The following is an 11,839-nucleotide window of genomic DNA, read 5'->3' on the forward strand; positions in this document are numbered from 1 at the left end:
GGCAGCGGGGGGGCACACAGGAGCCACCTCGCACCCCCCCGTCACCACCGACATCATTTGACTTAATTAAACTCCTTCTGCGAGTAAAATAAGCGCTAAATTTCGAGGGGGTTTGGTAAAAGAAGCAACAACACGTCAGGAATTAGAAATAATTCGGGTTTATTGGGGACAAACAGGCCACGGGGTCCAGCCCCGACCCCAAACGCTGGCGTTGGGGGTCCCCGGGGGAGGGACGCGGGACGGCAGCGGCGGGTTCCTGCTGCCATCTAGTGAGACCGGCGGCTTTTGGTTTAATATCCCTCCTTTTCTGTGTCGTCTTCAAGTCTTCTCTGAGGTTTTGCTCGCCAAAACGCCGCCGCTACCGTTTTTTTTGGGCCCTTTAAAGGAGTTGAGCTGTTTTCTGTCCTCGACCCGTTTTGGGGGAGCTTTACCCCTCAAACACCAGCCCAAAACAAGGACAATAACGGCTGGGGGTGACAGTTTCCCCCTAAAACATCACAACAAAACCCAACAGCTTTAGGAAATTACAAAGAGAACTGGGAAGGTTTTTTTTTCCCCCCCCTCTGCAACTTTTCTGTTTTGAACCAAAACACGGAGGTGAGGAGGAAGCAAATCCCCGCCTCTCCCTTAATTTTCAATCTTCTCCAGCTCATCCATGTCGTCCGGGTTCAGCTGCTTGATCTCGGTCTCTGTAGGACGGAAAAAAAAAATAAAACCACCAAAAAATTGTCAGTGCTTGGTAGAACCTGGGTAAAACCAGAGCCCAACGACCCCTCCTCCTCCTCGGGGTTATTCAAAGCTGTCGAATAAAAAAGTCTCCGCTGCGTTACCCGGCTCGTATCTTGTCGGCCGCGGGCCCCTGTGGTGTTTAGATTTCAAGGATTAATGGTGCTAAGACAACGGGGCAGCTCTGAGGATGAAGCTGAGGAAGGTTTTCTGCACTCCAAAAAGCTTCAATAACTTTTTTTCCCCTAAAAAATCCCAGGGGCAGCGGGTGTGCAAAGCCAGCAGCGCAACCAAAACCCTGTAGAAAACCCTCTTGATGTTTATAAACAACAGATTTGTTACTTGGGAAAAAACCTGCACGATTTTGGCTCCCAGCTTCTCTCCCCACCAGCTAAACCGGAGCACCAGGACAAGGATTTGCAGATAAAACGCCTGAAGGAGGGGAAAAAAGGCCCTGAAACCCCCTCCCCGCGTGCGGATACTCACGGAAATGCTTCTCGATCAGCCGGACGAGCGCCACATTCTGCTCTTCCACCATGCTGAAGGCGATGCCCCTCTTCCCGAAGCGCCCCGTTCGCCCGATGCGATGGAGGTACGTCTCGAAATCCGGCTGGCTCCTCTGGTTGGTGGGGAGGGTGAAGTTCACCACGATGGTGACCTGCTGCACGTCGATCCCTGAGGGAAAGAGAAAGAGAAAAAAGAGAGGAGGGGTGGAAAAAAGGGGGCGGGGCGGGGAGGATCCGTCCGAGCCCCCGTTGCCACCGGGAAGCGCCGTTTTCACGCCGGGGCGTCCCGCAGGTACCTCTGGCGCAGACGTTGGTGGCGATGAGCACCTTCTCCTTGCCTTCGCGGAAGCGCTGGATAACGTCGGCCCGTTGGGCTACCAGCAGTTCCGCCGTCAGGATGGCTACTTGGTGCCCGTCTCGGCTCATGGCCATCGCCAGCCAGTCCGCGTTCCTCCGCGTCTGGGGGCGAGAGGCGGGCTGAGGTTTCGCAGCCGTCGCTCCCAGCTATTTTCCCCCTCCCAGGGAGCTCCCGGCGCTTTTTAACCCCTCAAAATAAAATAAGGCAAAAAAAAAACAGAGCGAGAAGCCTCTGTCGGGACGTGCAGCACGGTTTTCCCTGCGCTGGTGATGGTGGAAGCCGGGCAAAAGCCATCCCCACTGCTAAGAGACGCTTTTAAAAGCTGCCTTATCCCCAGGGTTGTCCTGTAAATGCCACCAACACGTTCCTCACCCCTCCCTGAGCTCCGCTCCGTGATTTTAAGGGTCTCAAGAAGACAATTTCCAGCACTTATTTCTATTATCGCCGACTGCAGCCACGTTAGATCTCCGCAGCGAAGGCTGAGCTGCTTTACCTGGCAGAAGATCATGGCCTGACCGATGGTGATGCTGCCGTAGATGTTGCAGAGCGCTTGGTATTTCTCCTCCAGGCTCTTACACACGAAGAAGTATTGCCTGATGTTGCTCAGGGTGAGCTCTTCCTCGCGTAGCTTGATCACAATGGGGTCAGAGATGATCTGACTGGCGAACGCCCGCACGGTTTCCTTGAAGGTGGCTGAGAAAAGCAACATCTGGCAGCTCTTGGGTAAAGCCCTGGAGAAAAAGGCTTCATCAGCCCAGGAGAGGAGCAAAAGGCCTCGTCTGATTCCCTCCAAGGCGAGCAAATAGGGGGGAAAAAACCAGGGCAGCGGGACGGCAGCCGTGGGGAATACTCGCCTCTGGATGCGAGTGCTTTGGCAGGAGAGGCCCTGCGTGTCCATCATGATGTCGGCTTCGTCCAGCACGAACATGTGGATCTTCTCGAAGTCTATGACTCTCAGTTTGAAACACCAATCCAGCATGGTCCCCGGCGTCCCGATGATGATCTGCTCCTTCAGCACCGCGCCCCGCGGCACTGCGAGAGAGGCCGAGGGGGGAAGTGGCAGCCGAGCGTGTCCAAACGACACGTTTCTGCTGCTCGAGAGCCTTTTTCCCCCTCTGTTACCCCCGACTCCAGCCTCTGAGGGGGAGGCGCTGTGAAGCGGAGCTTAAGATTAAAACTGCAAGACTCTTTAGCAGGAGAAGGGGATACAGACGCTATTTTATTGGCCTTCAGGGAGGCCTGCGCAGCTCCTGGTAGCTCAAGGCTCGAAGAGAGGGTCCCTCTGCTCACTCCAACACCAGGAGCTCTGCTCGGTGGGACAGGACTCACCTCGGTTTCCCCGGATCGCGAAGGTAACCTCGATGTCGGCGCAGAACTGCCCGATCGCCTTGAGGACGTCGCCGATCTGCAGGGCCAGCTCGTAGGTGGGAGCCAAGCAGAGGCACTTTGGGGAGGGAGAGGAGAGAGCTGTCAGATAAAAAACCACCTTGACTCAAAGCCGAGGGGGCTGCCGGGATGGGATGCGGCGGGCAGGTAAGGGGGTGTCGCGAAGGGATGGAAAGAAGAGCAGCGAGAAGTTGCTGGAGGTGTTTTTCGGGGGGAAATTTGTCCCCCGAAGCGCGGGGCAGTTTGTTTCTGCGGCCAGATTTAAAGCAACTGTCCCTGTCCGCTCGAGAGGAGAGACCTGACATGGCAGTAACCAGCTCACCAAGCTGATGCGGCACGTGGAGAGGTGACTGGGGCTTGTGGGGACATTTAAGCCACCCGAAACCCAACAATCTCTGCAGTTGCTTTCCAAAATTTAAATTCCAGGACATCTAAAGCCTGGCTTAATCCCCTGCTTGCAAGTAAAAGTACCTCCTCCCTTTAGCCAGCGCCACGCTTTCCGTCCTACCTGCTGCTGCGACGCTACCTGGGGGTTTCTCGTCCCCGCGCCTCCAGCGGATAAAATCACACAGAGACAGGGACAAAAACCAGAGCTCTGCACCCAGGCAGCGTCTGGAGAGTCTGGCCTACCCCTTTCTGCCTCAAGCTTTCCCTTTCCTCCGTTACCTGCGGGTATTTCTCAGCGGCATTAACTCTGCTCAACATCGCCAAGATAAAAGCTGCCGTTTTCCCTGTCCCTGACTGGCTTTGAGCAATCAGATTTTGGGGCCTGTAAGGTAAAAGCTGCTTAGTGAAGCGTTAAGGGGTGGGGGGGGGGTTGGAGGGAGCCAAGGGGGGAGGCTCACCCCGCTCGACGTGACTACTCACGGGTATGCCAGCATGATCGGCAGCGCCGTCTCTTGGATTTTGGATGGTCTGTTGAAGCCCATCATGTAAACTCCCTTCAAAAGCTCCTTTTTCCTGTCAAAAAAAAGGATGGAAAGGGTATTTTTGACGAAGGAGGGCGGCTCTGGTGCTTGGCCAGGCTGGGCGGGGGGGGGGGTCTCGCAGCGACTGACAGGGGCAGCTCTTCGAAGGTTTTGACGGAGAAAAGCGGGGAGCTGGGGTCCTGCTGCAGGATCTCCACGTGGTGGCTGGACTCCACGAGGGACGTGCGGATCAGCTTGTTCAGCAGGGAGGTTTCTGCCGAGGCCACTGGAAAAAGGCAGAAAAACTCCTTAAAAATGACTTTTTGTGAGAAGTCTCTTCCTCCTTCGTGCAAATACCGGGGGCTCTGGCCACTCCCTCTCTCAGGGACCCCAAACCCCGCTAAGACCGGTATGTAATTAGTGGCTAATGAGCATGGCCTGCCACAACCCCCCCCCCCCAGCACCCACCAGCCCCCCTCCCTGCCTCAGTTTCCCCTCCTGCTCCAAGGGGGCCGCACCCCGAGCCGCAGGGACCCACCTCTCTCTGCTTCCTCCTCCTCCTTCTCCTCCTCATCGCCGCGGCCTCCTGAGGGAGGAGAAACGCGGAGGGAAGGTGTGAGGCCGAGGCCCGGCCCTGAGGCCCTCCCCGAGGCGGGGGCCGAGGCCTACCCTTACCCCAGCGGCTCGTGAAGGGCTGCCGGAGGCGCGGCCGGGGGACCAGCCCGTGGAGCTGCGGGGGGAGAAGAGGCCGTTCCCGAGGGGGCGGCAGGGGAAGGGGGTGAAGCCCCGGGGGAGGGAAACCCGGCCCGCTCCCCACCCGCTGCGGCCACTGCCCGCCGTCTCCCGCCTCCGCCATGGCAGCTGCCTCATGAATATTCATCACGCGGGGCGGGGTGGCGCCCTCTGGCGGGCGGGCGGACCGACGGCGGCTGCCGGGGCGTGGGAGGCACCGGATGGGGCGGGCGCTTCCGGGTCAGCGGTACCGGTACCGGCGCCGCCGCGGCCTGCAGGTAGGGCCGGGCCCCGTGGGGTGCTGGGGCTGTCCCCCGCGGGGCTTTGGGGGGTCCCTGGGGGGGCAGAGACCCCCACCGTAGGGTTTTGGGGGGTCCCTGGGATGCCGAGGCCCCTGCTGTAGGGTGGTGGGGGGGTCTGCAGGGTGCTGGGGACAGAGACCCCCTCGGCCTTGGGGGCTTCCTCTGCGTAGGGTGCCAGTGCTGCCCCCCATAGGGGTTTAGGGGGATCCCTGGGGTGCTGGGGGGGGGAGAGACCCCCCACCACAGGGTTTTAGGGGCTCCCTGAGGGGCAGAGACCTCCCCCTAGGGTTCTGGGGGAGTCCCTGGGGTGTTGGGGACAGGGAACGCCCCCCATAAGGCACTGAGGGATCTGCAAGGTGCTGGGGACAGGGACCCCCCCCCTTGCCCTGCCAGAACCCCCCTCAACATGGGGTGACAGCAAGGTCCCCAAGCTGGGGGGAAGCATGCGTGTGTGTCCCCTTGTCCCTCATCTGGGGTCCCCTCCAGAGGGGTTTGGGGGGCTCCAGGCCGTGGCTGACACCTGCTTCCCCTCAGGGTTTTGGGGACCTTTTTGGCAGGGCCCCCCAGCCCCTCACCCCACCACCGCTTCAAGGTGTTTGCCAGCGCGAGAGCTGCCAAATTCTCAATCCTGGAAAAAAAAAAAAAATAATAATCTCAATATTATCATTATCTTCACATTATTTATTTTAAAAATGAGGTAAAATAAGGCAAGGATAAATCTAGAATAACAGACATTGATCGAGGTGTTTAGGAGGCGTTTCTCATTAACCCACAGAACTCTTAACGAACCTTTCCACAGGCTTTAATAAAAAAACAAATATTGCTGTTTTTTAAACCATAAATCACCTTAATCCAGGGGCAATGACACACCAAAATAAGAATATAAGGAGCCTTGTGGGGGTTCTTTCTCTCGATATTCACAAAGTTTTGCGGCGCCTGCTCCCCGTTACCTCCTTAATCTGAACTGGGGAGGATGCTTGGTCGGGATGCAGGGATTTTTCCCAAATTATTGAGGAGGAAAAAATAGGGATTAAAAAACCATGGAGCGCTTTAGGGAACTAGGAGATGTTTTTTCTGGGGAGGAAGCCCTGGGCCAGGTCCCAGCGCACCGCCCAGCGTAGGGCGGCTCTTTTCTTCTCGGTGGGTACGACGTAAAGGTTGGGGGCGTAGAGGTGCCGCGGCTTGGTGGACAGCTCAGGTTGGCAGAGCATTTGTTGCCGGATAGCCCAGCGCAGTTCTAGGTGTTGATCTTCTCCCGGGATTCCGAATCTTTCCCATTCCCGTTTATATTCAAAATATCTGGCCACTCGGTCGGTTTTGCCCCAGTTTTGACCCAACGGTACGAACTGCGGGGGAATGAAGGACTTGGGTTGTTCTGTCGCAGCGGAAGAGCGCTGGCTGCTGAAATCCTCGAGGAGAAAGGAAGGAGTGTCCCCATGGGGCCACCGGTGAGACGATTCATCATGGGAGGAGCTGCTGCTCGTCTCTATTTCCCCCTCGGAGATGCTGTCATCTGGAACGTTCCTCAGCTGCAGCCTTGGCTTCCAAACCTTTGGCTCTCTGCACACCGACTCATCAAAGACCTCTACTCCTCCGTCGGGTCTGTGCCTCAGCACTTTCCTTTTCATCACCAACCTCCTGGTTGCCGTCAGCTCCTCGGAGAACGTCACGGGGGCTTGGTGTGCCCCCGAAAGGAAGGAGGCCTTCACATAGGGATCGGCACAGGGACGCGCTCGCTCCTTGCCGCCTCCTCGCTGGCTCAGGGCTGGCGCGGTCGCCCACTGCTCCTCATTGTCCGCTCCCGTCATCTCCTCCATGATTGCCACCAAACTAGGAAAGAAAAAATAAATCATGGTTCATTTTGAGCTGGTTAAAGACATAAAGGGGGGCTTTGACTCACAGTTTCTGGGTTCAGGGCTGTCAATTAATCAGACAGGGAGCACTGGCTGCACTGCTATAAAGCCCTGAAGCTCCCTCTTATGCAGCCCCCAAATTAGTTAATTAATAAAATTAATGATATTATATATAAAATACTATCGGGACAACGGACAAACACAGGGCATGTTCAGTTCACTTCGTAAGCACCGGGCAGAAGCGTATAGTGAATTTTTTTCCCCTCTTCTTTTAAAACCCCGGTGATATCCAGTCGTGATTTAATCTAGGGACATCCAAGAGGGTGTTTTACTTCAGCAGAGGAGGAAGAGGCTCCGCGCAGCGTGTGTAGATGTTGGCTGTTGTAGCCCAAAGACTGTTTGAGTTATATTAAACCTCAAGATCTGCGGGGAAAAAAAAAAAAAAAAAAAGGGATCTGGACATGGGTTCCACTCGTGACACAGGTTTAGGATATCTTTTTTGGGGAAAAAAAAATAGAAAAAAGGCAAGTTTTAAGTGTGCTGTTATGAAACGGTGGAGCAGATGGTGCGGCGAGATGAATGGCAGCCGTTGGCGGGCTGTCTGAGGTGTCGGTGCTGCCTGGACGCGGTGTGAAAATGGAAAGGGTTCTGTGATGGGTAGCAAAAGGGTAGTGGGAACCTGGTGCCGCCGTGCCTGGGCTGACAGAGCAGAAAAAAAAGACTTGAGTAAGATGAAACCATCCCTGGGCCCTTCCTGTGCTCTGTAAGGAACGCTGAGGGGTTGAAAAATAAAGAATTATTCTGTGGGTAGCGATTATTTTACAGAGCAAGCCTGTAGGTGTAATAAAAGCCACATAAAAATGCAAACTGCCCCGATTTCCTTCTTTCTCCCCAGACCCCCGGCTCCGAGACGGCGGCTATGGCCGAGGGGAGCGTGGCTACAGATCGAGAGCGACTCCTGAGGAGGGTGCAGGAGCTGGAAGAGGAGGTGAAGCGGCTGCAGGAGAAGCTCGGCGAGGACAAGGAAGGCGCTGGGAGAAGAGAAGCTCCTTCAGCCTCTGGGAAAGCCAAGAAACGCTCCCAACGCCCCTTCGATTTTGGCGCCTACGGCCGCAGGCACGTGGCGCTGAAGCTCGCCTACCTGGGCTGGGGCTACCAGGGCTTTGCCAGCCAGGAGAACACCAGCAACACCATCGAAGAGAAACTCTTTGAAGCTTTGAAGAAGACGCGGCTCGTAGACGACAGACAGACCTCCAACTACCACCGCTGCGGGCGCACGGACAAAGGGGTCAGCGCCTTTGGCCAGGTCAGGACCCTGCTGAGGCTTTCCTGGGTTTCTGGGCTCCGGGCTGGGATGGGATGTGGTGGGGTTGCTGTCCTACCGTGACAGCACAGCTTGGATTTGTGGGTTTTTTAAAAGCCATCAGCTTTTAAATCTGAAAGTGAGTCTGGCAACGGCTTCCTGCATGCGGAATGATGCTTTTAGACCCTCAAATGCTAATTTTTTTGTTCCATATTAGTGCTAATTTTTTTCCAGGGGGCCTGTTTTGAGAGGATGAAATGACTTTTAGGCTGCAGCTTAGCGCTGCCAAAAAAAAAACACCCCAAAAAGATGTCATTTCCACTGCAGAGCCCTCTCAGCTGATTTAACTCGCTAAACCCACCAAAAAATCAAATAAAAAAGATAAATCCAAGAATTGGAGAGCTTCCTGCTGAATTCCTGCGCAGAAGGGGCTGAAGGGAGCTGCAGCTAGCGGAAGGGAGCGTGGGAGTGGGAGCTGGAAGGAGGGGAGCCAGCCGGCCCCGCTCGGTGGGCACGGAGCCATCAGGCTGGTTGAGCCCCTCGGGGAAAGCACGGGGCCGGCCTCTCCTTCCCTCCTGGCTTAACTTGACCCTTGCCTGGGTGGTTTTGGCCCAGGTGGGTGGTCTGCTCTCCTTTGCAAGATGAAATCAGGGCAGGGGCCACCTTTTCTTGTGCCCTTTAAAGCACCTGGGGTGTTAATTAACTTATTCCCACACCAGGTTTCTCAGCCAACCAGGCTGTTAATGCCTTCAAGTCATCACCTCCAGCAAAGAAAAAAGAAGAAAAAGCACATTATAGCCTAAAAACAGTGACTAAAGTTGAAGCTGTTTCAAGCCCCTGCTACGTAGGCAGCCTGCAACTTTCTCTGTGGTATTCAAGGAACCCGTAGCATCTGCTGAGAACCTCAGCAGAGGCGCTTGCAGCTTTACCCACAGGAAGGAGCGGGGAGATCGCTGGATTTAAGACACCTTCATCTGTAGGAGATCCTGCATTTATTTCACAGTGGTGTAGGAAGACTTGGCACACCAACTCCACCCATCTGCCATCTAATCCTGGCTCTCCTCCTTTTGCAGGTGATCTCCTTAGATCTCCGCTCGAACCTGTCGGAGGGGAAGAAGCTAAACGGCCACAAAGGTGACTCGGAAGGCAAGAGCGAGGGGGAGGAGGAGGAGGAAGAGCTCCATTACACCCATATTCTCAACAGGGTGCTCCCACCTGACATCCGGGCGCTGGCCTGGGCCCCCGTGGAGCCCGATTTCAGCGCCCGGTTCAGCTGTCTCAAGAGAACCTATCGGTACTTCTTCCCCTGCGCCGACCTGGACGTGGCCCTCATGCACGCCGCTGCCCAGAGGTACGTGGGGACGCACGATTTCCGTAACCTGTGTAAGATGGACGTGGCCAACGGGGTGGTCAACTTCCAGAGAACGATTCTCAGCGCCGGAGTGACGTGGGTGGAGGGAGAAGGAGGAACCGAGCTGCAGGATCCCTTCCGCCTGTGCCAGTTTGAGGTGATGGGACAAGCATTCCTCTACCACCAAGTCCGCTGCATGATGGCCATCCTCTTCCTCATCGGCCAGAGGATGGAGAGCCCCGAAATCATCGACGAGCTGCTGGATGTGGAGAAAAACCCCCGAAAGCCACAGTACAGGTAGGGAGAGCTGGGGGAAAACCTGCGTGCGAAGCGCTGCTGGCACAAACCTCTCACAATACGGAAGCGAGCTGCTGGCATCCCTCAGGATCCTGTTTTTCTTGCTCTTGGACAAGCTTTTGATGGCTTTAGTCCTTGGTGTTTGGTTAAAACTAATTGAGTTTTGAGCAGAAAAAAGGAGTTTTGTAAAAGACAGGGTTGGTTTTGGCAGAAAGGACAGGCTGATGTGCTGGTGCTTCGTTGTCACAGCATCCTGTAAGGCCTTCTCTCCTGTTCCCTAGCATGGCAGTCGAGTTTCCCCTCGTCCTGTACGACTGCGAGTTCGAAAACCTTCGGTGGCTTTACGACCGTGACGTGCAGGAGTTCAACGTTACCCACCTGCAGCAGCTCTGGGCCAACCACGCCGTCAAAACTCAAGTGCTACGGAGCATGTTAGGAGGGCTGGATGGTGCTCCTGTGGCTACTGGGAAAAGTAAAGGTAGTTTTGGGGCAATATGGGATTACAGAGGGATGAGGGTAACTGGTTTAAGAAAAAATGTGGAAAAAAAAAGGTGATTAAATAGATTTTTTTAAATTATATTGCAGGTCCAGGGACCAGCACGACCGTCCTCTGGGGAGAGGTGAAGCCTCCGCTCTGCAGGCAGGTCAGCGGCTTCGTGGAAGGCGTCAAAGCCCGCACCTACAAGCCTTTACTGGCCCGCCCCAAGTGCGAGGGGCTGGAGGCCCGGATCCGTCACTTTGTGCGCAGGGGCCGCATCGAGACCCCCCGGGGCCTGGAGGTGGCGGGGGAAGGAGAGGAGCAGCCTCCCAAGCGGGTCTGTGTGGACATGGAGTGATGGTGACGGGTCACCTCAGTGGCAGAAGGGCAGCTTAGCGCTTTGCTTTTTTTTTTTTTTAATTTGAAAAAGAAATGCAATTTTCCAGTGCTATTTTTATAAATTTCAAGAAATCACAGAATCGTTTTGGTTGAAAGGCCCTTTAAGATCATCGAGTCCAACCGCTAACCCAGCACTGCCAAGGCCACCACTAACCCATGGCCCTCAGCACCACATCTACACGGCTTTTAAATCCCTCCAGGGATGGGGACTCCACCACTGCCCTGGGCAGCCTGTGCCAGTGCTTGACAACCCTTTTGGGGAAGAAATTGTCCCTGATCTTCAATCTAAACCTCCCCTGGTGCAACTTGAGGCCGTTCCCTCTTGTCCTATTGCTTGTTACCTGGGAGAAGAGACCGACCCCCCCTCGCTACACCCTCCTTTCAAGCAATTGTAGAGAGCGAGAAGGTCTCCCCTCAGCCTCCTTTTCTCCAGGCTAAACCCCCCCAGGTCCCTCAGCCACTCCCATCACACTTGTGCTCCAGACCCTTCACCAGCTCCGTTGCCCTTCTCTGGACTCGCTCCAGCACCTCAAGGTCTTGCTTGTAGTGAGGGGCCTAAAACTGCACCCAGGATTCGAGGTGCAGCCTCACCAGTGCTGAGTCCAGGGGGATGATCCCTGCCCTAGTCCTGCTGGCCACACCAGTGCTGGTAGAACACCACTGGTGACCAGCCACCAACTGGATTTAACCATTCCCCACCACTCTTTGGGCCCGGCCATCCCACCAGTTTTTTCCCCCAGCAAAGCATCCACCCATCCAAGCCGTGAGCAGCGTTTTTTTTCCAGGAGATGCTGTGGGAGACGGTGTCAAAGGCAGGCGAAGCGCTGCTGTGTCCCGGTCTGGGAGGGGATGGGGCGGGTGCCTCAGCCCCCTCAGAGCCGCTCACCGCACTGTGGGGCAGGGGAATACTGGGGCTATACTGGGCTGTACTGGGCTATACTGAGCTGAGGCAGCCGGGGCTCCCCCACCCGCTGGGGCCGCCCCGGGTACCTGATGGGGCCCACATAACCCCCAAGGCCCCCCGGTACCTGGCGGGGCGGGGCCCGGCCGCTCTCGTCTCCCCGCCGCGAGCTGTTCCCAGCCGCCAACCGTCGCCGGCGTTTAAACGGCCGGGCGGAGACGAGGGCCCCCTCCTCCGAGGCAGCGCCATTGGACAGCGCCGGTGTCGCTCAACTACATGCCGCTTTCGATTGGACGAGCGTGATGAGGTACCGCCTCCGCGCCGCCGCCATTGGCCGGA

At 56.1% G+C, this 11,839-nt stretch overlaps 3 protein-coding genes across 6 annotated transcripts; 1 reads left to right on the forward strand and 2 right to left on the reverse strand.

Moving 5' to 3' along the window:
- Positions 1–142: 142 nt before the first annotated feature.
- DDX25 (DEAD-box helicase 25) lies at positions 143–4,764 on the reverse strand. 3 transcript variants are annotated; one of them, XM_068418397.1, is made up of 11 exons: positions 4,560–4,764; positions 4,423–4,470; positions 4,035–4,170; positions 3,844–3,936; positions 3,643–3,745; positions 2,920–3,034; positions 2,445–2,622; positions 2,084–2,321; positions 1,529–1,691; positions 1,213–1,401; positions 143–689 (listed from the first exon to the last, which is right to left on the reverse strand). In XM_068418397.1, the coding sequence occupies exons 1-11, from the start codon at positions 4,762–4,764 to the stop codon at positions 628–630; spliced, it is 1,530 nt and encodes a 509-aa protein (XP_068274498.1). In that variant the 3' UTR covers positions 143–627. The 3 variants fall into 3 exon arrangements, with proteins under 3 accessions (XP_068274498.1, XP_068274499.1, XP_068274497.1); XM_068418398.1 differs by having other exon boundaries at positions 1,213–1,691; positions 4,560–4,614; positions 4,702–4,757; XM_068418396.1 differs by having other exon boundaries at positions 1,213–1,691.
- PUS3 (pseudouridine synthase 3) lies at positions 4,662–10,671 on the forward strand. 2 transcript variants are annotated; one of them, XM_068418400.1, is made up of 5 exons: positions 4,662–4,894; positions 7,667–8,077; positions 9,148–9,722; positions 10,004–10,200; positions 10,308–10,671. In XM_068418400.1, the coding sequence occupies exons 1-5, from the start codon at positions 4,838–4,840 to the stop codon at positions 10,556–10,558; spliced, it is 1,491 nt and encodes a 496-aa protein (XP_068274501.1). In that variant the 5' UTR covers positions 4,662–4,837; the 3' UTR covers positions 10,559–10,671. The 2 variants fall into 2 exon arrangements, with proteins under 2 accessions (XP_068274501.1, XP_068274502.1); XM_068418401.1 differs by lacking the exon at positions 4,662–4,894 and adding an exon at positions 6,437–6,518.
- HYLS1 (HYLS1 centriolar and ciliogenesis associated) lies at positions 5,594–11,742 on the reverse strand. The gene is made up of 2 exons (XM_068418402.1): positions 11,628–11,742; positions 5,594–6,748 (listed from the first exon to the last, which is right to left on the reverse strand). Exon 2 carries the CDS (start codon positions 6,733–6,735, stop codon positions 5,977–5,979), a length of 759 nt encoding a protein of 252 aa, XP_068274503.1. The 5' UTR covers positions 6,736–6,748; positions 11,628–11,742; the 3' UTR covers positions 5,594–5,976.
- Between the last annotated feature and the right edge of the window lie 97 nt (positions 11,743–11,839).

The sequence above is a fragment of the Nyctibius grandis genome, chromosome 25 (genome assembly GCF_013368605.1).
Source record: "Nyctibius grandis isolate bNycGra1 chromosome 25, bNycGra1.pri, whole genome shotgun sequence".
Taxonomy (NCBI): domain Eukaryota; kingdom Metazoa; phylum Chordata; class Aves; order Nyctibiiformes; family Nyctibiidae; genus Nyctibius; species Nyctibius grandis.

Coding starts and splice junctions, on each gene's coding strand:
- DDX25 (XM_068418396.1), bottom strand. CDS start 4,764: ATGAATATTCATGAGGCAGCTGCCATGGCGGAGGCGGGAGACGGCGGG. Junction 4,471..4,559: donor GCCCTTCACGAGCCGCTGGG/GTAAGGGTAGGC, acceptor CTCCTCCCTCAG/GAGGCCGCGGCGATGAGGAG. Junction 1,692..2,083: donor AGGCCATGATCTTCTGCCAG/GTAAAGCAGCTC, acceptor TCTCGCCCCCAG/ACGCGGAGGAACGCGGACTG.
- PUS3 (XM_068418400.1), top strand. CDS start 4,838: ATGGGGCGGGCGCTTCCGGGTCAGCGGTACCGGTACCGGCGCCGCCGC. Junction 8,078..9,147: donor GGGTCAGCGCCTTTGGCCAG/GTCAGGACCCTG, acceptor CTCCTTTTGCAG/GTGATCTCCTTAGATCTCCG. Junction 9,723..10,003: donor CCCCGAAAGCCACAGTACAG/GTAGGGAGAGCT, acceptor CCTGTTCCCTAG/CATGGCAGTCGAGTTTCCCC.
- HYLS1 (XM_068418402.1), bottom strand. CDS start 6,735: ATGGAGGAGATGACGGGAGCGGACAATGAGGAGCAGTGGGCGACCGCG.